The sequence below is a fragment of the Mytilus trossulus genome, chromosome 4 (assembly GCF_036588685.1).
Source record: "Mytilus trossulus isolate FHL-02 chromosome 4, PNRI_Mtr1.1.1.hap1, whole genome shotgun sequence".
Taxonomy (NCBI): domain Eukaryota; kingdom Metazoa; phylum Mollusca; class Bivalvia; order Mytilida; family Mytilidae; genus Mytilus; species Mytilus trossulus.
In genome coordinates, this window is record NC_086376.1 from 11,997,403 (window position 1) to 12,023,360 (window position 25,958).

The 25,958-nt window shown below is 32.1% G+C and overlaps 2 protein-coding genes across 2 annotated transcripts; one reads left to right on the forward strand and one right to left on the reverse strand.

The window, feature by feature from the left end:
* The first annotated feature begins 5,177 nt into the window (after window positions 1–5,177).
* Window positions 5,178–13,434, forward strand: LOC134716424 (uncharacterized). The gene is made up of 4 exons (XM_063579419.1): window positions 5,178–5,190; window positions 9,263–9,498; window positions 11,123–11,402; window positions 13,043–13,434. The coding sequence occupies exons 1-4, from the start codon at window positions 5,178–5,180 to the stop codon at window positions 13,432–13,434; spliced, it is 921 nt and encodes a 306-aa protein (XP_063435489.1).
* A 6,804-nt stretch (window positions 13,435–20,238) lies between these two features.
* Window positions 20,239–25,649, reverse strand: LOC134714691 (keratinocyte-associated protein 2-like). Its single transcript, XM_063576168.1, has 5 exons — window positions 25,537–25,649; window positions 23,168–23,322; window positions 21,665–21,728; window positions 20,923–20,989; window positions 20,239–20,486 (listed from the first exon to the last, which is right to left on the reverse strand). The coding sequence occupies exons 1-5, from the start codon at window positions 25,538–25,540 to the stop codon at window positions 20,372–20,374; spliced, it is 405 nt and encodes a 134-aa protein (XP_063432238.1). The 5' UTR covers window positions 25,541–25,649; the 3' UTR covers window positions 20,239–20,371.
* Between the last annotated feature and the right edge of the window lie 309 nt (window positions 25,650–25,958).

A 25,958-nucleotide genomic window follows, 5' to 3' on the forward strand; every position in this document is an offset into this window, starting at 1 on the left:
AAAATGCTGGATAATCAGATTAACTCAGATTTTCTTTTCACTCTATTCTTTTTATATCATAAAATTTTATATAAACGATCAATTGTTAAAAATCATAAATTAATAGTTTTCCGCAACTGAATAATCGGGATGGAGAAGGACATGAAGGACATGAAGGACACTAAGAACATGTGGTACGAGTGCCAATGCAACCAATTCTCCAACTAAGTAATAAGGTATAATGTAAAATTACAAAAATTATTAACTCCGAGTAAAAATTAAACAACTTTAGGTCAACATATGGCCTTCAATTACGAAGCCTTGGTTTGTTGGATCGATGCCACTGCTGGTGGAGTTTGCATTCCACGAGAACACCAATTGCTTAGTAGTCAGAACTTCTGTGTTGACATGCTTTATCATTGATATGGTCATCAGTATAAATTAAATGTACAAAAACTTTGAATTATTGAAATACTTTAAGGCTTTTTTTTTAAATGATTAGTTTCAAACATTCCGAATGACAATCCTTAAAATATAAGTGTATATAATATGATATGGTTATAGGTTATGTACATACTTGAATATAGTGTTTGCACTATGATAACATGTATAAAGGATTAGAATACATTAAACTAAGGTAGAATTAATGTAATACGGTTGTTTAGTGAAGGTCTTGAAGTTTCAATGCTTCAGAAAGTCTAATTTACTTGGCTTACAAATACTTTTGTTTAAGTCACATGAAAAAAGTAAAATAACAAAACATATCCAACTCTGAAAACAATTATAAGCCGAAAGTCCCTAAGCAAACACGTTTCATTTATTCATAATATTATCGAAATTAACGGGTTTTAGACCAATGCATGCATACATACAACTATGGTTGAACGATTTTTTTATTTTACATATATTACGAATCTATAACATATTATCAATAAACAATATTCAATGCAGCGTTCAGCTTATCAATTTTCGTGTTTATTACCGGAGTTTACCGGATAGTGACGTTGATAAGAAATTAACAAAGAGCGTTGGAAGCACATGAAAATTGAAGTGAATTGACAGAGCCACTTGATTTTTTACATAACTTCATGTGACCCAATTTATTAATCAGAATGGTTCTACACAATTGTTTAATCATTTTGTTGTTCTTAAGGAATTAGATAGTTACTGTTTACCTTCCAGTGTACTTTTATTTTCATTATTTTATAAATGTTTTCATCTCGTACTTGCGCTGTGTGGTAGCCGAAGTCTAACGAGAGGTCTCGTCGTAAAGTCACTGCGAAGGAACAATATCGGCGAGCAAATTTATAAAAGGGAAGACAATATGTCAATATCAGTACATTTATAAAGATTTTTAACAAATACAGGATTTTCTTATGTATACAAGACAGTTCACGTAGACTTGTTTAATAGTAAAACTTAGCCATTCAAGTATATTAAAGATATTCAACTTTTTTTTAATTTGAAGTTTCATATGACTTTTATAAGGAATCATCATCAGCCTAACAGCCAGTGTTTTTGTGCTCATGTTATAAAATGAAACATTTTGAACGGGAAAAACAGATTGGTGGATTGTTTTTCTGCGAAAATGAGGGTTACCATTCTCTCTAACAAAGAGAGTTACTTTTGAAAGGTACAATTATAACATTTTTTTTAATGATTTCATGTTTAGTTTTGTCAAAATCTCAAATGATGACACGGTGATTCTGAAGCTTTACTTTCACACCTGTTTCTGTGCATTTCTTTGTTGTAGATTTGCGTTTCGGGACAAATCTTGTAATGCTTCTTTTTTAGAATATAAGGATCATGATGGTCCTACCTTCCTTCATTTGTTACATTTTTGTATCATCGACATTAAGATGTGTTCAATTCAGTCAGAAAAAAGTAAAATCACAAAAATACTGAACTCAGAGGAAAATCAATTTGGAAAGTCCATAATCACATGGCAAAATCAAATAACAAAACGCATCAAAAACGAATGGACAAGAACTGTCATATTCCTGAATTGGTACAGGCATTTTCAATGCCGAAATAAACATTGCTTGTATCCAGGGTAATCGAAAAACAATTAGCAGTCAAAATATTTCTTTGGAAATGAACAATAATGGCTTGGTAAACATTCATTAAATTCATTTCACTGATAAATTGTTATTGATTTTATCGCGGTCTCTTTCCGGTATAAGTGCTGTATTTAATCAGGTCATATGAGCTATACATTACGAATACGAATACAAATACAAATTACCAATTGAAAAGTATTCATTATTTTTTGTCTGACCCATTGATTTGATTTCATAGTCTATACATTAGTTACTTAACACATTCCCATTTCCATTCTTAATTTTATTATACAGCTGAACCGGGTTGCTAGTCTACAAAATCGTAAGCCTGGAGAAGTCATCGAATATTTACGAATTAGATACATTTGGGTCAAAAGGGAGAGAACAGCTAAACCGAAATTAATCGTACATCATGTAATTTTAGTTTTAATAAAAAAAAAAACCATTATCATAATACATCTATAACAATATAAAAATAAATATTGATAAGGTTTTGTATCTTAAGATATTGAATCACAGATTAATATCAAAAACATTTCCAAGGTTTCTGTCATTTAACGACATTGTTAAGTAAATCATGGCTATGAAAAGTCGACATTCTTTTCATTAGAAAATTGAATTTCCAATAAGAAAGTCGTTTTATTTCATTGCTTCCAGCATCCATCTTAAACAAGACACAATATAACAATAATACATTCTATCCATCGTTCACTGCCCATCATAAATCTAAATTAAACTACCGTACCTGAATATGCTTGTTGAGATCCAATAGCAATATATACTGGTAAATAATTAAAAACTCCTAATCAATAAGCAGCTGGTACAAAGACAGAATAATAATCAACAAAACTACTACACATATTATTCCAACAGTAACTAAGTACTTAGATTCAAACGCTTCATCTTTAATTGTCAAAAACCTTCGAAGTTTCTTCCGCGCAGTATATGTCTGCGTTTTTGGTTGATTGTTTTGCCCGGTGAAGAATGCGTAAGCTGGGAGTGATTTACGGCGTCTGCTATCAATAATTGGCGCTAAAGAGTGTCTTCTTTCTGGCGGATTTATCAAGTTTTCCTCATCTGATTTTAAACTTGCACGTCTTCTATGTTCATGACTGGTCCTTAAAATTCGCCTCATTGCCAATTTTTACTTCACTTCAAAACTTCAATCCTTTTTTTTCCGTATTGGGAATCATAAAAGGTCCATTTATTACAAGTTTCCTTGAATAATTACCAGGAATATTGCCAATCAAATAACTTGTCAATTTACATTTGGAAATTAAGCATGTTATATTAAAACAGACGTGAAAACACACTTTATATCCGATATTACTAAACTGCAATTGACATTTTTGGTTTAGCTTGTTATAGATCACAGTATTGATTAACGATAAATCCTATGAAAGGCTAACTTCAAAATCAAATTCGATTTTTTTATTCTTGTCTAATCCATTGATTAACATCCATGAATGTAACAAAGTTCAGTAGATTTTTAAATAATTAAAGGAATAAAAATCACTAATCTATAAATAGCACTTAAAAACAATCTATTCCTGTCGTGGATTGAATATGGTGGTTATTCAAACTGTGTTCTGGAAGACTGGTTGATTTCTAAACTAAATATACATTGAAAATACGATCAGCCATCCGAAGAATTAATACACTTTGTTTTCTAATAATTTCCACTGAACATTATAAGTTATATCGTCCAATTGTCCTACGATATTGACAGTCTAATGATCGCGCGATGTGTTCAACTACCGCGCATTCCAAGAAATTACTTACAATTAATCTGAAATATTTTGGATCTGCTTGTTGTACAAAATATATAGTACATGAAGATTATATAATACTAAAAAAACCTGATCCGAGTTATATTTATACACTTCCTGCATTGTATGTAGTTTTCTGTGAATGCATGTTAATCATGTTAACATGATTACATGATTACATCACATTATTCATATTCTAAATCAATGTTCCCTAACAACGTACAATTCGAAATTATCATCATTTACTCAATGTCCACGACTTGATTAAAAATCTATACTCATAATTGTATTGTTTTTCTTACTTTATCTACACACTGTAATAAAACCTTTCTCATATTAATAAATGATTTACAGCTTAATATCTCCAGACCTAACTGAAAAAGTACTTGTATTCGCCTTTGTTTGATAATAAAGTTATATTTATAAATAGATACATGTATGATGTATTTGTCATGACTAGACAAAGTATAACAATCATATAGCAAGTAATTGTTCCTGAATGTTTTAGTTGACATATAACTTTCGGTAAAATATAATGGTATTCGTTTTTAAATGTGTACACATTGCATATCAAGAAACATTTAGACATAATCAGATCGATTATCGAATTGATTTTTCAATTAAATTTCAACAGACGAATATGTACATTTCATGTGAAATTTTTTTATTTTATTCTAATTTCTTTGATATGAAATATTCATTTTCTTTTTCTTTTTGAATATTTCAATTGGATTTGCTTACTGCTCTCACGATTTCAAAATACTTTGTCAGACTGTCATAATTGCCATAAATTTTGAATCGTACTTTTTTCATCACATATTTTAAACCGAAAATTATAGTTTATTTCTATGTGCAAGTAAATATATGAGACAGCGGTTGGTGCATTTGTTGTATCCCCTTTTCTTAATTTCAAATAGAGAGATAGAATCTAAATTTAAAGTTAATTATACTTTCCTGTACAATACGTCTTTAGATATATCAAAGAAAGCCTTGTTTCAATAGTTTTCCTGTTAGAGGCAGTAATATATCAGTGTAATACTGATTTGTATGTATACACCTGGAAAAAAGTATTGCAAACCCAAATTCAAATTCAAATTAAAAAAATACTTTTTATTTTTTTGTTAAATAATTTGTTGAAATAGAACTAGTTAAACATTATTTAAATATCACCTGAGTTTAATCAATACATATCGACTCTATCAGTTCTTATCTGCACATGCAGCTACTGTACTCGTAAACACTAAAACAGATGTTTTAATCCTTATTGTTTTCAACACTTAAAATAACCAAGTTTATAAATTTATGTTATTGACACCTTGTAATTGGTCATCCACAACTCATAACTGCAGCAAGATCGCTGATATCCAGCATGAGGGAAGCAGGTATGCCGCTGTGATAATTGCACGTATTGTTGGTCATCTTCATTTCACTATAAGTAAAAATCAGGCAAGAAACGATGTTAAAGACCTTCCAAGGTCAAGAAGACCCCCTATAACATCTGCAAGGGGAATTAAGCATAATGAAGGTTGGACAGAAGGAAACCCATTGCAAACAATACAATCCTAAAAAGAGAATAGTGACCATACAGGAGCCTTTAAGCAAGAACTGTTCAAGATCGGCTCATCGCTACTGGTTATCGTGCGATAATACCATTTCGGGGACCTTTGCCTACGAACAGACACACAGCTGCCCGTATCCAATATTGTGCAGAGCTCGCCAAAGTTGGAAATTAACGTCGTGGAGGAAGATCCATTGTTCCAATGGAATTCGGTTTATCTTCCTTGGCCCTATCGTAGCCCGAATTTGAACCATATCGAGCATATATGGGACACTGTTGGGCGTAAAGTGCACGAAAGGACACCCCAGTTCAAACAGGTCATGAAATAAACAATACCCTTGGCAAGAATGGTTGCTGCTAGCTTAGCAACAAATGAGTCGACTTATGGCAGGAATCAGAAGACATTAAGATGCGGTTATCCGTTTGAATGGAAGCTGCGCACAAAGTACTAATTATTTGGCGTATATCGACCAACCATGATGTGAACAATCATCTTAAGATTAATTTTGAAATGTCTGACATTGTAAAGTTCGACTACAGTAAAACGTGTAAAATGCATTTTTTTGTGCAAAAAACACTTCATTTTGTTATAAAAATTTTGGTTCGATAAAACCTTTTTTTCATACATTTTTGTTCGTTTTAAAGCCAATGTAATCATTAATTACGTTTCAATATTATTTTACAAATATTTTATCATATTCCATCAAAAAAAAAGAGACTGATTTTTCAATTTTTAAAAAATCAAGGTGTTCCAATACTTTTTTCCATGAGTATATATATGAATTGATGAACAAGAGCTTGTTGCATGGATATAACCTTCTACTTAAAACATCTTGTTGGAATGTTTTGCAATGAATACGAGCACAATAAATCAGCTGTAGTCAAAACATGACTTTGTCGAACTAAATTAAAGGCCTGATAGATTTGATGAGTTTTTCAATAAATGGTTCGATGTCACTTCCGAAGCAATTATCTTGTCCAACCCTTTAGCAAGTACATCTAATTAAAATGACGTATTTATCTTAACTTTCTTATATGATGTTAACAAAAACATATATTTTAGTGAGATTGGTCGCAAGTTTTCATGTGCTGATATACCATATCATTGGTACACTTATGTGTTCCGTTCATTGTTCAGAAAACTTTAAAAACAATCTCAACATTACAGTTTATCAATCACGATACTAACATATGACCTTTGCCAAACTTATTGAATTTTCAATACTCCTTATAATTCTTTCAATAACTTAGACTTCCAATTGTCTTGAGTTCAGTACCACTAATGAATCTAGTGAAATGAAATGAAACATGTGGCTGGCGTTCTTAACCAAAATCCTGGAAACTTTGATGAGTTTTTACATCCACTGTGTCTATTCTAATGCTTGTGTGTGTATCATCATCCAAGAAGCAACAGTTATTAAAAATATGTTGTTTTTTTAGTTTGGTTTTAATATTGGTTTTTTTCATGTTACAATTACAGTACTAAGGGTCATTATATTACTTTCTCGCTCCTGTCAACGGAAAGCAGGCGAGTTGAATGTCAATTTTACTTATAAGATTACACATGGTAGCCGTTTTATTCAAGTCAGTATGTTCAACTTAACACAAAAGTCATACACATCTAACATACAACATTAATTTGAATACAGCATATGTGTATACAGTGAAACCTATCTACAACAAGATTGGTTTTTAATCAGCTCATGTACATTGCTCTATTTTTGATAAACTGCAATGGATTAAGATGTATTAGATAATTATTCTATACCATTAGAGCTTCACTTATTCCAATTTTTCTTTGAATTATACTTTTCACTATCTTATTTCAAGATCTGTCTATTAGCATGTGCTGCTCTTTTAAATTGTTCCGCTAATTATGCAGAGTAGAGTTAACATTAGACGTATATGGGTGTTCTGTTTAGGCCTCTTCTGTTCTTTTTGCTTGTACGCATCTAGTTTATCATTTCATCAAAAATTAATATCTCGAGTTGATATAAAGCAGTATCAAATTTTTCATTCGTACAGAGACACATATAATGTTTTACATGCACCAGGGGGGGACTATTCTCATGGTAATGTGTAACATCCTCCTTGATTATCTTACGTTTAAATAATTAATTACCTAACTCAAACTTTTTTGACATACAGTAATAATTATCCATTTTTTTAAATGTAGTCCATGAATTGTTGAGTAAACATGTTTCATTAATTAATTTTATCTATCTCATTATGATTTTTTAGATACGACGATAGGCAAATTTCATGCAAATTGTACAGAAATCGTCATTTATGGAAAATCAAATTCATGTCAAAATAAATGATATTTGAAATGTTAGACCCGTCATTGTTTTAAAGAACTTAAAATTCTAAATTACTAGTAGTAAAATTGGAGTTAGATCGTTATATTTAAAAGATCATGTTGAGAAAAGTATTATTCATTTAAACCTAGTGAAATTTGTATTATAACAGAATTGTTCTCAGGGGAGATGTTTCGTTAAAATTCTGCACTATAGCTAATTACGTTTATAATTATAGTTACAAGGCATCAAGGTAGTTAATTTACAATTTTCGTTTCCATTAAAGTTCTATAAGCTGCATGTACAAGTTAATTGTTGCTGAAAGATTATTCCTGTAAAATATCATTAATTACGATAGAGCTATTAATATATATAGAAAGTAGTCACGATAGAAAGTAATTGAATAATGCTTCACATCAGTTAACTTAATGTTAAATTCATTTTTATTAAGTGCCATCACTTCCATTAAGAAAATTCAAATGGTCAATTAACGTTAACTTTCAAATATTTGATATTTTATTTTTAGTTATTATTTACATGACTTTCAAAATGACACTTATGTTGGTGCATATCGTCATTGAAAAATGTCTTATATCACAAAATGAGTTCGATAATCACAAATATGTAATGTTCATAACGCCTGAGAATCGGATATCGCTTGATATCAACTGATTTATGCATTTGTTTCGGAACATATGAGTAATTTGACCATAAGCGTTTAATCATTAGATGTTAGAAGATGGGTACCAATGAGATAACTCTCCATCCAAATCACAATTTGTAAAAAGCAAATCATTGAAAGTCAAAGTATGGCCCTCAACACGAAGCATTGGCTTCCACCAAACAAAGTTGACCAAATATGTGTATACTTATATGGTCTGACTATACGCGTATGGTTTCACCATGTGATTCTGTTCTCGTTTTGATGATTAAAGGGTTGGACCATATAAGTATAATTATCTTTCAAAATCTGGCTATTAAAACTTTACATTCTAAGGTTCAAAAGGATTTATTTAGTTATTTGTGTATTAAGATAGTAATATCCATAGAAAGCAATGATATTTAAGAATCATGAATTGTCAAAAGTTTTACAGGACGTGCTCTTAAAAGTTGTTTTATACCTTATCAATGTGATTATATCCTGGTAATTTCAGTTGTAAAGCTGCATAATATTATCTTTTTTTTAAGAAATATTTTCTATTGCCGGCCAGTAATGATGATTTGGAGTGAAATTAATATCATAAATGAGCCATGCGCAATACGTTATCATTGTTTCTCTGTTAGAAACAGGTTACGCATTTGGTGTAATTCCTAGATTGAAACATCGCCTTGGGCGATAAAAAATCTTTTATTGCAATAAGAAACACCCTTACGATAAAGTTATTGTTATCATTCTATGGCAATTTTGGTACTATAATTTAATAATACGAAATGCATTTCTAGTTATATGAAATGAAAGACCGAGCATGAAAAACACGTCTCTGTACTTCAGCTTGTACGTTTCCATGTTAAACATAAATTATATGAAATCTAATATAGTTATCATAGATTTTATGAAAGTGAGTATTAACTGTTTTTTGGAAAAGGATATTTTTCCAGTAAGAAGCTTGATACAGTGTGCTAGAAAGTGTGCAGCACAAAATGAATGCGACGGTCTTCAGTTACATTCACTTCTCAATACCTCAGCAGCGGGCACCTGTTTGAAAAACGAAGAATGTGACGGAGGTAATTTGACAGCTGAATGTGTTTTTCTCATGAGATCAGAACTCATAGAGGCTAAACAATACCGAGAAAATACTGTTATTATTGCCAAACATGGGAGAATTAAACCACAGGTAAGTGTTTTAATATCGAATATAAGTAAGTCATAATCATCATGATCATTTAATGTTTGTCCTGTAAATATCTTACATTAAATGTCTAAAAATACTAGTGCATGAAATTCAAATTTAAATTCTATGGGAAAATCATTAATACCAATTGTTTTTGCCTTTTGATTACGGACTTTCTTTTTTGAATTTTCCTCGGAGTTCAGTATTTTTGTGATTTTAATTTTTATTGGTTTTATTTTAGAATGCACTTTAAAAGTCTGAAATATATATGAAAGGCTGATATCATGTATTTTCCTAGTAGAAAAATGGAAACAAACAAAAAATAGTTTTTAGTCTTCTTTTTGGATAGAAAATCAAAATTATATATCTTCTCGGTATAAATGATACTATCTTTAATTCCAAATCATAAATATGTATAACTATGATATATTTGTACCTGGTCTTTAAATAAAACCGTAATCATAGATAATTTGATAACCTTATCAAGTATATCAATGTATCATACATACGTTTGTGTTCCTAGAAAAAATAAATGTCTTTTAGGAAAATGGACTGTCAATAAAGTACTGGATGTTTTTCAATTCAAAAATTTAAAGTCATAATGGTTTTTTAAAGGAGAAGCAGAAATAATATGAGGCAGGCATAACCTGTGAATGGGGACGAAGTCTGTATGTATTAATTTCTTAATTCAATCATGTTGATAAAAGAAACCGAAATACCGTACGTAACGTTCCCGATTTTGGTTCTGTTGTTAGGGAATTAGCTGTGACGTTCTTTAAGTTATGACGTCATATTCGATGTAAACAAAAGAAACGCTTTCATCAGGAAACGTAACGGGTTTTTTTCATATCAAACAATTATTAAAATTGAATTTGTATTGAGATCCAATCTTATGTTTTACTAGACTGGTAAATATAAAAAAAAATCAAAGTCTCATGCAAACAAGACAGATTTCTGCGAAAATGCGGGAAAACCGGAACAGGAACTAGATCTGAAAAAAAAGTTAACGATTTTGAGTTCATTAGTACAATGAAAAATTCGGGAAATTTTCCCGATTTTTTTTTTTTTTTTTTTTTTATTGAATTAATAGAAAAATGAACTAAAATGTCGCATACCTTCTAAAGTAAACAAGTCATCAAAAACCCTTTCTTTTTAAAAACATTACTAAATATAAGCAGTAACACAATGTTTAACTTTGCCATTAAAGTGCGAGGTTTAGCATGCCACAAAACCAGGTTCAACCCACCACTTTTATTCCCCTTTAAAAGTGCCCTGTACCAAGTCAGAAAGATTGCCATTGTTATATTATTGTTCGTTTCTGTGTGTGTTGCATGTTAACGTTGAGTCGTTTGTGTTTTCTCTTATTTTTGAGATATTGAGATAAGACGTGGCACGGTACTTGTCTATCCCAAATTCATGTATTTGGTTTTCATGTTATATTTGTTATTCTCGTGGTGTTTTGTCTGATGCTTGGTCCGTTTCTGTGTTGTGTCGTTTTTCTCCTCTTATATTTAATGCGTTTCACTCGGTTTTAGTTTGTTACCCCGATTTTGTTTTTGTCCATGTATTTATGAGTTTTGAACAGCGGTATACTACTGTTGCCTTTATTGTACTCTTTTCTTTTTAGAACTTAAAAGAATGTTATCCACCACCAACCAAACAAATGTCACTACCAACTGCTACACCAACTACGACAAGTTCTGTGTGTAAAATAGTTGGCGCAGTTTTCATCAGTATGCTAAAAGAAATATGGTTGTTTTCTGACCTTTGGTTGTACATCTACAGTTCATCTGATGCGTTAGGTATAGAAGATTTTAGAAGAAGACCAATTAAGGAAAGGTTTGCCGATCTACCAGGTCCAGTTACAGCCGGATATTCTAAGGACAAACGAGTTTATTTAATTGTAGGTAAGTATTGACCTATAATGGTTTACTTTTGAAAATTGTTATTTAGATGGAAAGTTGTCTCATTGGAACCCACACCACATCTGCCTATATCTATGTTCTTTTTTTAAAGATTATAAAATCAATATAAATGTCTGTTAGGGGAGATTTTACATATGAATCAATTCTGAAAAAAAAAATATCCACCTGATAAACTTTAACAAGTTCACTGGTATATTTGAGATGCAAAAATTTCGCTGAAATAATAGTTATCGTTTGGGTATCTTCCGTTTACTTGAAAAAACGCTTATATAAAGGTTTTGTAGAAAATTCATATGAGTACAAATGTATTATTCTTGTTTAATTTTAAAAAAAATGTTACCGTTAGATTTGTTTACAAGGAACAATATACTAGTACATGTATCTGTAAAATGAAAAAAATACTTTTACGGAAGCTCTTATGTCGAGAGAATTCCTACAATTTACATGTCTTTCGGCAATGGAATTTTCGGATAAAAGAAATTTGATTAAATAAAATGTACAATTCTTACATTTAGAATATAAAGGAAGAAAACTTTGATAGCTCACTTCATACAGCGTTATTACAATTGCAACATTCATAATAGAAATCAGTGTACAGAAGATCAAAACAAACTGAAAACATATGAGAATTGGTCATATTGAGAGAAATATTTTTTTAATATAAAGCAGATTTGGTTCTATTATATTTCTATTATCAAGTTAAAATGGTATTTTCAGGAAAAGAATCACATTTTATCAAACTTTATCTTTTATCGTTGTTATCCATCGGTTTTATTCTAGAGAATATTTTTTCTCAATACAATTGATGAAAGGTTTATGAATCTATGAATCAATTTGAATCGATTTTATAGTCGATTTCTGTCATGAAAAGAGAATAAATTTATAAATTATAGATTATGGTGTCATTCTTCACCACTACAGTGTTCAAGGTCTTTTGATCTTTATGCTGTCAACAACTTGCATGTTATTCTAATGTTTTTCTTAACTTTTGGTATCGATCGTTCGTACTTGATTAATGATAACAAAGGACTGCATGTCACCATCTAGTTGGAGTAATATTCAACCACTGGCATAAACTGAAAGCAGCATTACATATTGTGTTTATGGACATTGCTTCTTATCACACATTTAGAAGTCATTATTAATGAAACATTGTTTATCACGACAACTCTAGTCAAATATCGGAAAAAGTCATGAATAAAAAAAATATCGATAAATATTTCTTAAAACGTTAACTATTAAATTTAGGAATACGCTCTTCTATTTATCTAATTCATACAAAAAACTTTAATAGTTTGGCACTTAAATGTAATGCTTACAGTCTTCTGACTAGACAAGTCTTAAAAATTCCTAATATCTTAACGAGTCTTTCTATTTAAAAATCACGTTTCCTTATTGAAAATAATATAAAAATCAAAATATTGGTGTGGGTTTTTTTCTCTAACCACAAAACTTGATACCAATGAAGCTGAAAATAAAAAGTTATAAACAGTAAAGTACAGCTTGTCTCAATCTACATTTTCTCGTGGTATTCTATCTAGACCAGGACTTGTGAATTCTAAACTTGACATAATACAGTATACTATCGTCATATGTAACGAGTTTGTTTTATTTTTATTTAGGTTCCAGTGTATTTACATACTCATCTTTATGGCATGCAAGTTCAATTAAAAGAGAAACTGTGTATGAACACTTTCGTCCTGATGTGCCAAATAGAATAGATGGTTTGATCGTCAACGGTTCGTCCACTCATATATTTTCAAGGAATTACGTTTATGATGCATCTAATGATCATATGGTCATCAGACCATTCCGCAGTAGGAACAGGTATAACCCATATAGATCAACGTACAAAAATATCCAACCAAAACGTATAGATGCTGTCACCGGAATTGGTCCATATACTTTTCTCTTCATTAGTAAGCAAAATTACTATTTGTTTAAGATAAGCACCTTGAAGAAAGATAAACACGCAGGTCTTTGGATTAAAGGAAAACAAGATCTTAAATGTTAAACTGTAGTTATGTTGCAAATAAAGATAGTTTCCCTTCATTCTATTTGTTTAATATTTTAATTGCCAATTAAAAAAGTGTTTTTATTGCTATTCGTGTACCCAAAAGTGTTCCATAACAGTTAACACAAGTATACACCGTAAAACTCTGGTGCTGTTATGTCGAGAACTAAAACTACCCTCAATATAAATGATATGTATGACGTAAGTTAAAATATGAACAAACTTAGCTGTATCTGTGTAATCCTGCATTACAATTTCAATGACATACATGTATAGGCGATCACTATAGTCACGTTAACCAAACTTTTTTTAACTTTGTACTTGTTTGGCTTTATAAATATTTTGATATGAGCGTCATTGGTGCGTTTGATGTACTAGTATACGAAACGCGCGTCTGGCGTTCTAAATTACAATCCTGGTACCTTTGATAACTACTAACTACAATCAAAGAAAGGAAATCCTCGATTTAGAAAAACATAAGTATAAAGGCAAATATGGGTCTTTACAAGCTTTGGTATCAGGAATAAAGAATCAAGTCGCTCGAATAAATTTAAATCGGATTGTTGTCTGTTTGATACATTCTTCATTTTCGTTTTCAATTTTATTTAATTTTCATAAAAATACTCAAGTTATGTTTGTTAAATATTCAGTACACTAAGGTGATACATATTTTGTCAAAAACTTTCTTATTATCTTAAAGATGTCAGTTACAGAACATTATTTCTTACCAGAAGGTTACCTTTACAAATTGTGAGTTACTTATGGTACAGAAGTCGGCTGTTGTGTATTATGCAATAAAGTAATATAACATTGTTTAAAGGACACTTGAATAATTGGAATGTCAATTCAGTAAGGTGATGAAAGATGTAGATCTTTGTTGGACACAAATCAGATCCATAATTTCTGGATGTCATCGGTTTTCCAAGTAAACGGTCAATATATACTGTGCTTGTTAAAAAATCTTATACTAGTATATTGACCCTTTGTTTAAGACCACATAGTGATAAACAGGTGAACGACAACATTTTGTGTTACAATATAGATATAGAATGATTTTCATAGTAGACCAATGATTTTTTTCTGTTTAAAATTTGTATCAACGACGTCATATCTGTAAATAAAAGCTACTGTAGTATATACCGGTGTTTAAAAGTCATGAATCGACTGAGAGTGAGAAAACGAGGGAAACATATCAAATACAAAAGGAAATAAAGGAACGAAAAGAACACTGAAGTGAAACAAAAATAAACCATTGAATTGTTTACTTTGAAAAGGTGTGTAAGTGTTTGGCCTTATACTCAATATGGTGCGGAAAACTTCGTTGGAGGTCCATATTGAATGGAAGACTACACATCAACACAAATTTTTAAAGTGAATAATTCAGTAGTAAATAACCAATTGGAAAAAATGCATTCCTTGCTTCAATTTTGAAATTATTTTTTAACCTTTCAATGAATAACTTAACTTGCTGTGCATATGCACAAACCATCTCTGTCCAAAAATCAAATTAAAAGTTGCATGGATTCATTACCAATGATATCGAAATATGGCACATACATACAGAATGTGGCGGGGTTAAACATGTGAGCGGGATCCAAAGCCTCCCCCTAACCAGGGGACAGTGGTATTATATATAGCGACTATAACTGTACAACATAAGAACGAACTTTAAAAATCAGATGGACCAAAAATATAATAGTTATCAAAAGTACCAGGATTATAGTTAAGTACGCCTGACGCGCGTTTCGTCTCCATAAGACTCATCAGTGACGCTCAAATCAAAATATAAGACGGTTGACATTTTCTTCATTATGAGCTAGAACTATTTTCGACCTTGACATCTTATTACTAGTACTTTAAATTACGTCGTTGGTGATCTAGTAACTATAACATTTTTACAAAATCTGCGTTCCTGTGAAGCTTATTTCGAAATTCATCAAGGTCTCTTCTCAGAATATAAGCTATCTGTCTTTGCGCGCTTTTAAGTCGACAAGATAATAGATTAACGTTTTCAATCGAATTTAAGTTCTGTGGTAATTCTTAAGTACAATGGGTAACTTAATCTTATCTTTGATCTGCCGCATAAGCATCCATGAAAAGTTATACAGTCCATCCGTGACCCAAGACATAAGATATTTTATGCATTTCATTGGGTATTTTCTATCACATTCCACCAGCTAGTGACTTATATCAACTTACGTGTCTAAAGACGAATATGTGTATGAAACATTTTTATATGATTTTAATTTCTGAAAATTAAACTGCAGAACAAACCTTTCCCGAACGTCGAGTTAGACCTTTATTTTGGTGGGAAATCGGGATTTTCACGAATTGGAACGCCGAAATATATTTTTAATGTTTCGGCATTTCAGTAATTAACTTTTGTTTTCTTCTTTTTTTTTCTACGGGTCACTCCTTTCATTCTCTTTTCAGCAGACAATGTTGAGGGAGGGGAATGAGAAAAACAATTCTGTATGATAAAAAAAAAACACAAAACCAGCTGGGTTTTTATTTGAATTTCTTTGAATAACTCAAAACGCCTCTGCGTAGACAAAAAGAGGACTACTGTACTAGACAATTGGGAACTGCGACACCACATGGTTACAATAACAAAATTGATGGTAAAGGTATTCTATCTAGTCCTTCGTGTAGCTCGGTGAATGTGATTAATATTTTCAACTCTACTCCTCGACGTAGACGCAGTCATGGTCATCGTCATTATACCCGAGGGTGTTTACAAAATTTGATTTTTTTGGAATACTAAGGCTTTTCTACCTGAGGCATAGATTACTTTAGCTGTATTTGGCAAAACTTTTAGGAATTTTAGTCCTCAATGCTCTTCAACTTCGTACTTTATTTTGCCTTTTTAACTTTTTTGGATTCGAGCGTCACCGATGAGTCTTTTGTAGACGAAACGCGCGTCTGGCGTATACATAAAATTTAGATCTGGTATCTATGATGAGTTTATTTACAACCACTGGGTTGATGCCACTGCTGGTGGAGATTTATTTCCACGAGGGCATCACAAGCCCAGTAGTCAGCGCTGTGTGTGCTGACATGAATTATCATTGTTATTGTTATATATATATAAATTAACTGTTAACAAAAAAATTTGAAATACTAAGGCTTTTCTACCTTAGGCATAGATTACCTTAGCTGTATTTGAACTGTATACAAAATTTTGAATTTTTTTAAATACTAAGGCTTTTCCACCTCAGGCATAGATTACCTTAGCTGTATTTGGCAAATCTTTTTGGGATGTTGGTCCTCAATGCTCCTCAACATCGTACTTTATTTGGCCTTTTTAACTTTTTGGGGATCCAAGCGTCACTCGTGAGTCTTTTGTAGACGAAACGCGCGTCTGGCGTATATATAAAATTAAGTTCTGGTATCTATGATGAGTTCACCTACTCTAAATGATGTCTCCTTTAATGACTTGATGCCATTTATACAAAAGCCGTTAGGTTTTCATCACATTCGCAAGAAACTTTATTCATTACCCCTTAAAAAAACTTTATTCTCTGTTCAATTTATGTTTGGAAACCAATGTTACATACCCTCATTCAAACCAATACAAACGTACAGCTATAATTTCGGATATTGCAAGTCACGGACTTTTCAAGCCAGTCCGCATTGCAAAAGATGAAAAGAGAAAAGATCTTTCCCTAATCTTTTCTTTGCCAAGAATGGTCTCGATGGCGTCAACTTAGGCAATATCCTTCATCATAAATTATTTCAATCGAAAATACCTCCTTATTTCAAAGACAAGTCTGTACCAATCATGTCTTATACACATACCAATCCTATTGCAACTAAAATTTTCAATTACAAACACGTTTTGCAGGTTCGCAGTATTGACTTCAAGTGTAAACTTCCTGATTGCACTTGTGCTAGTTCACATATATTCCGGCTGGCAAAATTATTATCGGTGACCTCAACATTGTTGATAACACTTCTCTACGAAATGTGTTATCAAAAGGTCCGAAATATCGTGAGCCGAAATCCATCAATTGGAAATACAACTAAGTTTTGATGGATTCAGTCGAGGATTCTGCCTGGCAATGGGCTAAGCGTGAGGAGGAAGACTTACACACTCTTTCCGAATGGATTAAGGCAGTTAGGTCGTTAATACAAATCAGAATTAAGAAACTGAATGGGTCTATCAATGCCCATGCTACGTCAATCATTTAAGACCCTAATGTTGCAAAACACTAATCCTACCTTCATATGTTATTGTCCCCGCAAATAAAGCCCCAAACAACATCGTATGTGTGTGTAAAACTCATTACATTAGCTGCTTGATAAACGAATTAGGTATTAACAATTTACTAGGAAACCCAACATATACCCTCACGACACTTTCCAGAGGAAATCCTGGATAATCATAGGTCTGTTCTGTTCCTTTGGAATTTCAACCAAAGATGATGAACTGGATCTTCCATCACTGTATTGGATACATAAACTGCATAAGTTTCATTACAAACAACGGTATATTACTGGGTCTTCCAATTGGTCCACGAAACCTCTTTATATCTGTTTTATCAGCAATCAAAGACGGGCTTCAAAGTTATTGTGAAACTGCATATTCTAGAGGTGGCGTGAATCAGATGTGAATACTTAAATTCCAAAGATTTTTTAGAGTACATACAATTTAACTCTCTTTTATCTGGTAATAGTATTAAAAAATTGACTTTTCAACACTTTATACAAGTATTCCACATTCCAAACTAAAAGAAAAATTGAATGAGTTGGTATTGTTTTGTTTCATAAAAAAGAATGGCCAACGAAGATGCAAGTATCTTGTCTAAGAAAGGTATACATCCTACTTTGCAAAGGATCAATCTGATTCAAACAAAAAATTCACTGAAACTTTCATGATCAAGATGCTTGATTTTTTGATTGACAACATATTTGTTACGTTCGGAAGACGTGTTTTTCAATAGACTATCGGAATTCCAATGGAAACAAATTGTGCCCCTCCTCATGCCGACTTGTTTCTTTGTTATTATGAGGCTGGCTTCACACAGGAACTTCTTAGGAAGAAAGCTAAGAAGTTAGCCATTTCTGCTATATAGATGATGTTCTTTCACTAAATAATTCAAAATTTGGTGACTATGTCGAACGCATCTATCCAATTGAACAAACGATAAAGGGTACAACAGATACAGTTAAGTCAGCCTCATATCTTGACTTACATCTAGAAATTGACAATGAGGGTCAATTGAAAACAAAACGACAAAAGGAGATTATTTCAGCTTTCCAATTGTGAATTTTCCATTTCGAAGTAGCAACATTCCAGCAGCACCTGCATGCGCTGTTTATATCTCCCAATTGAAACAATATTCCCGTGCTTGCATTTCCTATCATGATTTTCTTGAAAGAGGGTTGTTGCTCGCAAGGAAGCTATAAAATCAAGAGTCCCATTTTTAACCATGGCCTTGGCAGTTTATTTTGATTTATGAGTTTGACTGTCCCTCTAGATCTGGTCTCTTTAGTCCCTCTTTTCCAAATGGTGAAGTTGAAATCATCTCTTCCTTAATTTTACAGATATCATCACGATTTGGTAGACCTTTATGGAATAACCGTTTCACAAATGATATCAGACATGTTCCTTTCATCATAACTACAATCCCCTTCCCTTTCATAACTGTGACCTACAGAAGTAGACTATTTACCGGATTTGATCTTTCGCCCCTTTTTTAAGAAGGAGGATGTACACAACTTCCCAAACTTATCTTTAATAAACAATGCTACTCACTACTTTCAATACTGAAATAATAAGATTTATGGATATACAAATATATTGTTTTATTGCATAGCAATATAATATTTCCCACAGAAAGTAACCAAAAGTTAGCGTGCAATAAGTTCTTATATTGCACTAGTGCAATAAAAATTCACAACGTCATCAACGACAAAATCTTTCTTTAAACCAATTTTTTCTTTCAAATATTATATTGCCATACAATAAAAGGGTTATTGTATGAATAATGGGGAATAATGTCCTTCTTAGAAAATATATTGCCCTCACAAGCTCGTGCAAAATAAAATTCTACTCAGGACAATATTCCCAAATATTTATGCAATAACCCTATATTATCACCCCAAGGGTGACTGGGGAATAGAAATATGGTCACTTGGTCTTCTCCCGACCGGCAGTGAAACGCTTGCCGAAGTGGGGCGTCCGTTTGGCTGTGCGGGATGCATAAGTTCGCAGTCACGTCCGGTCAGAAGGGGGACGTTAAATCTGATGCCTCGTGTAAATGATGACATTGTCAAAGTTTTGGGACACAGTTACATCAACATCAAAAGATAATGTACTTTATTGTGAAAACTGTGGACTATTGGTTCAAAATAAAATTCATTTCCATAAGTTGCTTTGCAACCGCTGAGGAGAGTGAGGAGACGAGTTGAGTGTAATCATTAATATTGATGTATTTATTTATTTATTTTAATTGAGGACCATGTTTGTTGATCAGCAGCACTGCTAGATGTATTAAAAAACAAAGAGTTGACAGCAGATTGATTTTTCTGTGAGACATGTTTCAAATTCCATGTTCTAAGCCTATTGTATTTTAAACCCATTGATTGAACAGTTTATAAAACAAATTCACAAAAACAACATGAATGCCATTTTCAAATTAATCAAGGACCACAACTCCTGAATGGTACAAGCGCAAATAGTCAATATCAATCTTGATCTCCATTTTTCACCAATACAATTACCATCATTTTAGACTTAAAAGCAATCATTGAAGAGGTCAGATGTTACACAATGGGCAAATATGACAACATGACAATAAACACTTAAAAATCAAACTATACACATTATCCATAGAGAAAGTTTACAATGAACAAATAATTCATGAAATTTTCCAAATCAATTTTATAAGTATCTATTACAAAAGATGATCACTGTATATTGTTGTAAATCCCTCTAACGCTTCTTCTTTCCTGGGGTAGATTTCCCTGTTGACTGCACAGCTACAGGAGCATGCACTCTCTGAGATATCTTATTGATATAATATAAAGCCACCAGTGAAAATATGAAACTGAAATGAAAATGCAATTGTATAAGATTTTCTTCAAGATGTACTCAACAAGTTTTACAAGTCTGTCTGATTTACTTTGAAACACTGCCTAAAGTAATTATAATATTCTGCCATACTGACATGCATCCAGAGTTTTACTGGAAGAGCATATTTGTTTACATAAATCCTAATTGCTTTTTGAACTTTAACCATACTGAGAAACTCACAAACTCATTCTTTCTCTTGTGTGATGATAATGATTTTTATATAAGGCTGCATGTACATTTCAACTGCAAAAACTAAAATCTATCCCCAAGTAAAATACCCCAAGATGAAAAATATATGATTTAGACATTATCTTTAAGTCACAAAAAAGCTTGTCATAACTTTGATAGCATTGTCATCCATGCCTAAAATCTGCACAATTATGATAAATGACAATAAGTATCATGCTTACCAAGTTGTTACACAAACTCTGTGTATGAGTCCAGAGGCAAACATGGCCATGGCTAAACAAAAGGCAACTAAAAATAAAGAATGTGTCATTGTTAGTAAAGACATAAATAAAATATATAGAAGTATTTATCACTGCAGATTATACAAATGTTTGCTCTTCAAACGCATTATTTTATCAACACGTGATCTCTATCTGCATGCTAAAAATACATTTAACAAATCTGTAAGGCAATTCTTGTTGTAAAGAAAAATATCTGTCCTTGTGCAACTTTTTTTTAAAAGTATTACAATGGTTTTTTCATTTGTCATTTGGGCCTAATTAAAAGCTATGAGGTACAAAAATGTATGGCCTTTGCTCATTGTTAAAGGCTGTAGAATGACAGATAGTTGTTAATCTCTATGTAATTTGGTCTCTTATGGAGTTATCATACCACAAGTTATGTCATTGGCAATCATACCACATCTTATTTCTAAATGAACTTGTCAGTATCCATTCATTTGTATATCTATCTCTTCAAAGTAAAAAATGTATACAAACTTCAATTAAATAATATAAATATAAATGTGTCACAGTGAAATTTGTAATTGTATAAACACTGAATGATTTGTATACATGTACATCACAAATTAAAAATAAAAAAATTGTTTTTCATTATATTCCATGTATTCAATTAATAAAATTAGGCAATTACAAATGTATGGACCATCAAAATTATAAATGCATTTTTTATGTAAATTCTTACCTTCTGGTAAAAGTTTTGTTTGGAATCCACTTCCAAATAAGGAAGTTTCCAGATTACTAACACCCTGTTATAACTGTTAAGGAAAATATGTGCATGTTTTCTTATCTTACATCTTTTTTCCTATCTTACAAATATATGCAAACATTAAAATCATTTTCAAAAGAACCATGTTTATGTCAGATTCAGCAAACCAGATTTTCCTACATGAACATAAAATTTGGCAAATCTGGACCTAAAAACAGAATCAGGTAAAAAAATCAATCTTTGGTTATTCCAATGACTTTCCAAAAACTACTTTCAAAAGGTGTATGTACATGTAGTCTTGTTTCTTTAAATTCTAAGTATCACAAGATTTTCATTTCCAAACCATTTCAAGATACTTGTATTGCATGGAAATCCCCTTAGGTATGATTTTACACTACCTAAAGATCTATAAATAATCAGCAATAAAAGCTACAATTGTGAGATTCAAAGTTTAACCTTCTTTTGATCATAGGAAACAACATATCTAAATCTGATTTGGTCAAAGTTGTCTTTATAAGTTATAGCATGAACAATGCTTTTAGTATAAAATAAATGGGAAATATGTGTCCATGGATACACAGATGATGCTCCTGATTGCCTATAACATTATAGAGAGAAATAACTTAGAACTGTAAAACCCTTTAAGGGATGCTGCCAAAATATGTACAGCATCTGAGTGTTGTGGTAATAAGCATTGTGTATATGTTTCATTATATTAGGTTGAGGGCCGAGGCCCCTTAAAAGAGGGGCTAAAGGTTCCAGAGGGACAGTCAAACTCATAGATCAAAAATAAACTGACAACGACATAGCTAAAAATGGAAAAGACAAACAATAGTACACATGACACAATATAGAAAACAAAAAAATAAGCAACACAAACCCCACCAAAAACTAGGGGTGATCTCAGGTGCTCTGGGAGGGAAAGCAGATCCTGCTCCACACATGGCACTCATTAACAACGACAATGGAAACAAATTCATCAATGTTTCCTTAAGTAATGGGCATTACCCAAGAACAGTAAATGTGATGCCACTGTATTTCAAAAATTCAAACTTTATCTGTGGTAATAAGCATGGTGTATACCTTTCTAAATATTTGTTGGAGGCAAACTGAATTTAAGAGAATGGAAACCAATTTTGGGCATAAGGATGCCAATGTGTGTAAATGTACAGCATCACACAGACAACAAGGGTTAAACTTAATGCCCTCACTGCTACGTAGGGGTAATAAAGAAATTACTTTACACTTATTAAAGGGCTATAACTCATCAATAATAAAAGCTTCAATTATGAAATTGGAACTTGACCTTCATGTAGTCACAGGAAATAACATATTAATTAATTTTAAAAGATTTTCTCAAACCGTTTGTAAGTTATTGCACAAACACTGTTTAACAGCTGCCGTCCTACCTAGCTATTCATTCTATTGAATAAATTGTTTGCTTAAATTCAGTAAAGAGACAAAGACAGGAAAGGATACAGTCAAGACAAACATGAACACCATGCTACCAAGTAAACCTCCTAGTATTGTCATATATTCTGTAGCTGCCAATTGTTGTTTGAACATCTGCATAACAGCAAACATCGACATACCAAGTGTCAGAGAAATCACACTAGAAATTACTGGTGATAACCCTGAAATATAATAAACAAATTCATGAAGTGTGTATTTCTGTAATATCACACAGTACAAAAATTATAAACTTGTATTATAATGTGGGATTTTCAAATTTTGTATTTTGTTAAATTAAAGATGTACATGTACATAACAAAATTCATAATAAATACTTTTCAACTTTTTAATAATGTCTTTTCAGCTGGTTAATGGATATAGTATCAGGGCTCATTTGCCCAAAAAACACATTCTCCTGCTTTCACTTTCGCACCCTTCATGTTTGCACTCAATGTGTGTTTGCACCCTGTTTGTACTGAATATTCAGAATATATCTTAAATAAGGATTTGGTTGTTTTTTTCATTGTCTCAAAATAAAATGAGATCAAAGGGGCCAAACAATTATCTTTCATGTTTTTCAATTTAAAATCCTAAATGTTTTAATCGTTACCAAGCTAAATATATGCAGTATATATATATATATATATACATCAAAGCAAGTTAAAACATCAATCATGATTTTCAAACACACAACAATAATATTGAATAAAATGAATTTGAGGTGCAAACATGTAGTGTGCAAAAGTGTATTAGTTCTGAGCAGACCTGATATCATGAATATATATAAAGTGTACATGGTGTATGCAAAAATATATGACAAACCCGACATGTAAACATAAAGAACAAATTTTATGTATGCTAAAAACAGAAAAACAATTGCTATTGATCTCCAGTATGTATGTATGTATTTGAGATTCCGCCAATTTATACGCACCCCTTGATTGACTGCAAGAGTACAGCTGATCCTTGTACACTCCCTAAGGATTAATTGAGATGTGCCCTTTACAATATTATCCCACCACCAGAACAATCCCCACCCAAGGGAGCGTGTAGGAAACCGGGAAGTCTGTTTTTATGGTGGATAAAGCAGAAGTTCTCGGAGAGAACCACCGGGCCACTAGGTGGAAACAGACAAACCAAAGAGATATCAGAAGATTGATCTCCAGGTCAAAGTAGGGGACACCTTTGACCAACCGAGGCCCCCAAAGTACCCATTCTAGTTTAAACTCCGGTCTGGGTACCAGAGATGTGTGTAAGAGGGTGAAAATTACCCTTCTGATGTACTGATATTTTAAACGACCTGAGTAAGAATCGAACTCGGGACCTTCAGCACTGTAGCCATAGGTCTTAACCACTAAATTACAAACTCACACAAGCAGTGGAAATTAACCCAGAAATTTTTTGGCAGAAGTCTCAGAGACAGAGTTAGTTGCGGAACCGTAGCTTTTTTAGGTCCTTATGTTATTCTTTTGACTATTTGTGGTACGCAAAATAAAAAAAATAAAAAGGACCATAAGAGTTACAGTTAAGGTTCATGTGGACCCTATGGCTAAAATGGCCGTATTTTAACCTCAAAATTTACTCTGAGTACAGACAAACCTGCGCATCTGTAAAACATTTCAGGCATAGCATGCCCTAGATAAATGAATTTTTAGTATGTTTTATGTTTTAGAAAAATAAAAACTTACCAGGATTTTGCCGTGCACTTTTTTTCATTCCTCCAGAAGGTGCCAAAATAAACTAAGTTGGGAAACAGGTTTGAGAACTTCCCCACAGGTAAAAATAAAAGTGAGCATTTTTAATTGACATGGACATTAGATGGACACTAGATACCTGACAATAATTGGTTATTTAAACTGTGTACCTGAGTGGACCATATCAAGGTAAACTCAACTGTTTGTTAATTTTATCATCTTCTGCAGAGACGAAAAAAAGTGTACGGCAAAATCCAGTTAAGTTATAAATTTTCTAAATCATACAATGCATTTGAATTCTATTTATCTAGGGCATGCCATGCCTTAAAACTTTTTCAGATGCACAGGTTTGCCTGTACTCAGAGAATATTTTAAGGTGAAAATACGGCCATTTTAGCCATAGGGTCCACATGAACCTTAAAAGTAAAACAGAAACAGGCACTTGCTTCTATCCATAGGAGGTAGCAGTTAGTAATCATCAAAAATCTGATGGATTACTGGATACCATAAGAAGAAGGTCGACTATCCATATTTGGATAGTAGACCTTCCTGTGGATAGAAACAAGTGCCTGTGAAAACAGCAGAGTACGATTCATCTATACATATAGATTATCCGCATGCAGCGAAACCCTACACCAGAGTCACTGTCCTAGGAGATATAACTGTTATAATTTGCAAAGTATAAACTGATTTAATGTTTACCCATTTTGCCTTTTCAACTTTTGCAATAAAATGGTAAAATTGCTTGCGTGGCCGGCTTGACGATCTAACGAAGTTATCTTTTCTTGGCTAATGGAAATGTTGTACAATCCCGGAATGGACAACAGGATGCGTATTTTAACATATTTGTATAATTTTAGATTTGACAAAAGAAAATTGTGTTATTCTGTATCAAACGGCTTTTTAAAATATAAATGTGAGTAAAATTACCATTATAGACAATAGACAATAGACAATATTTTATTCGCACAAACACATTTACATTAAAAATGGTTATGGCATACAAAATTAAGACAATAAACTTACAATAGTTAAATTGATTACAATTATATTAGAGTGACAGTGGTATTCACAGCAAAGAAGAAAAAAGGCTATAAATATCAACAGTTAACACATTATTAATG

Coding starts and splice junctions, on each gene's coding strand:
- LOC134716424 (XM_063579419.1), top strand. Junction 9,499..11,122: donor ATGGGAGAATTAAACCACAG/GTAAGTGTTTTA, acceptor TTTTCTTTTTAG/AACTTAAAAGAATGTTATCC. Junction 11,403..13,042: donor ACGAGTTTATTTAATTGTAG/GTAAGTATTGAC, acceptor ATTTTTATTTAG/GTTCCAGTGTATTTACATAC.
- LOC134714691 (XM_063576168.1), bottom strand. Junction 21,729..23,167: donor TGTTCATGTTTGTCTTGACT/GTATCCTTTCCT, acceptor CAGTTATAACAG/GGTGTTAGTAATCTGGAAAC. Junction 20,990..21,664: donor AACAAAACTTTTACCAGAAG/GTAAGAATTTAC, acceptor CTTTATTTTTAG/TTGCCTTTTGTTTAGCCATG.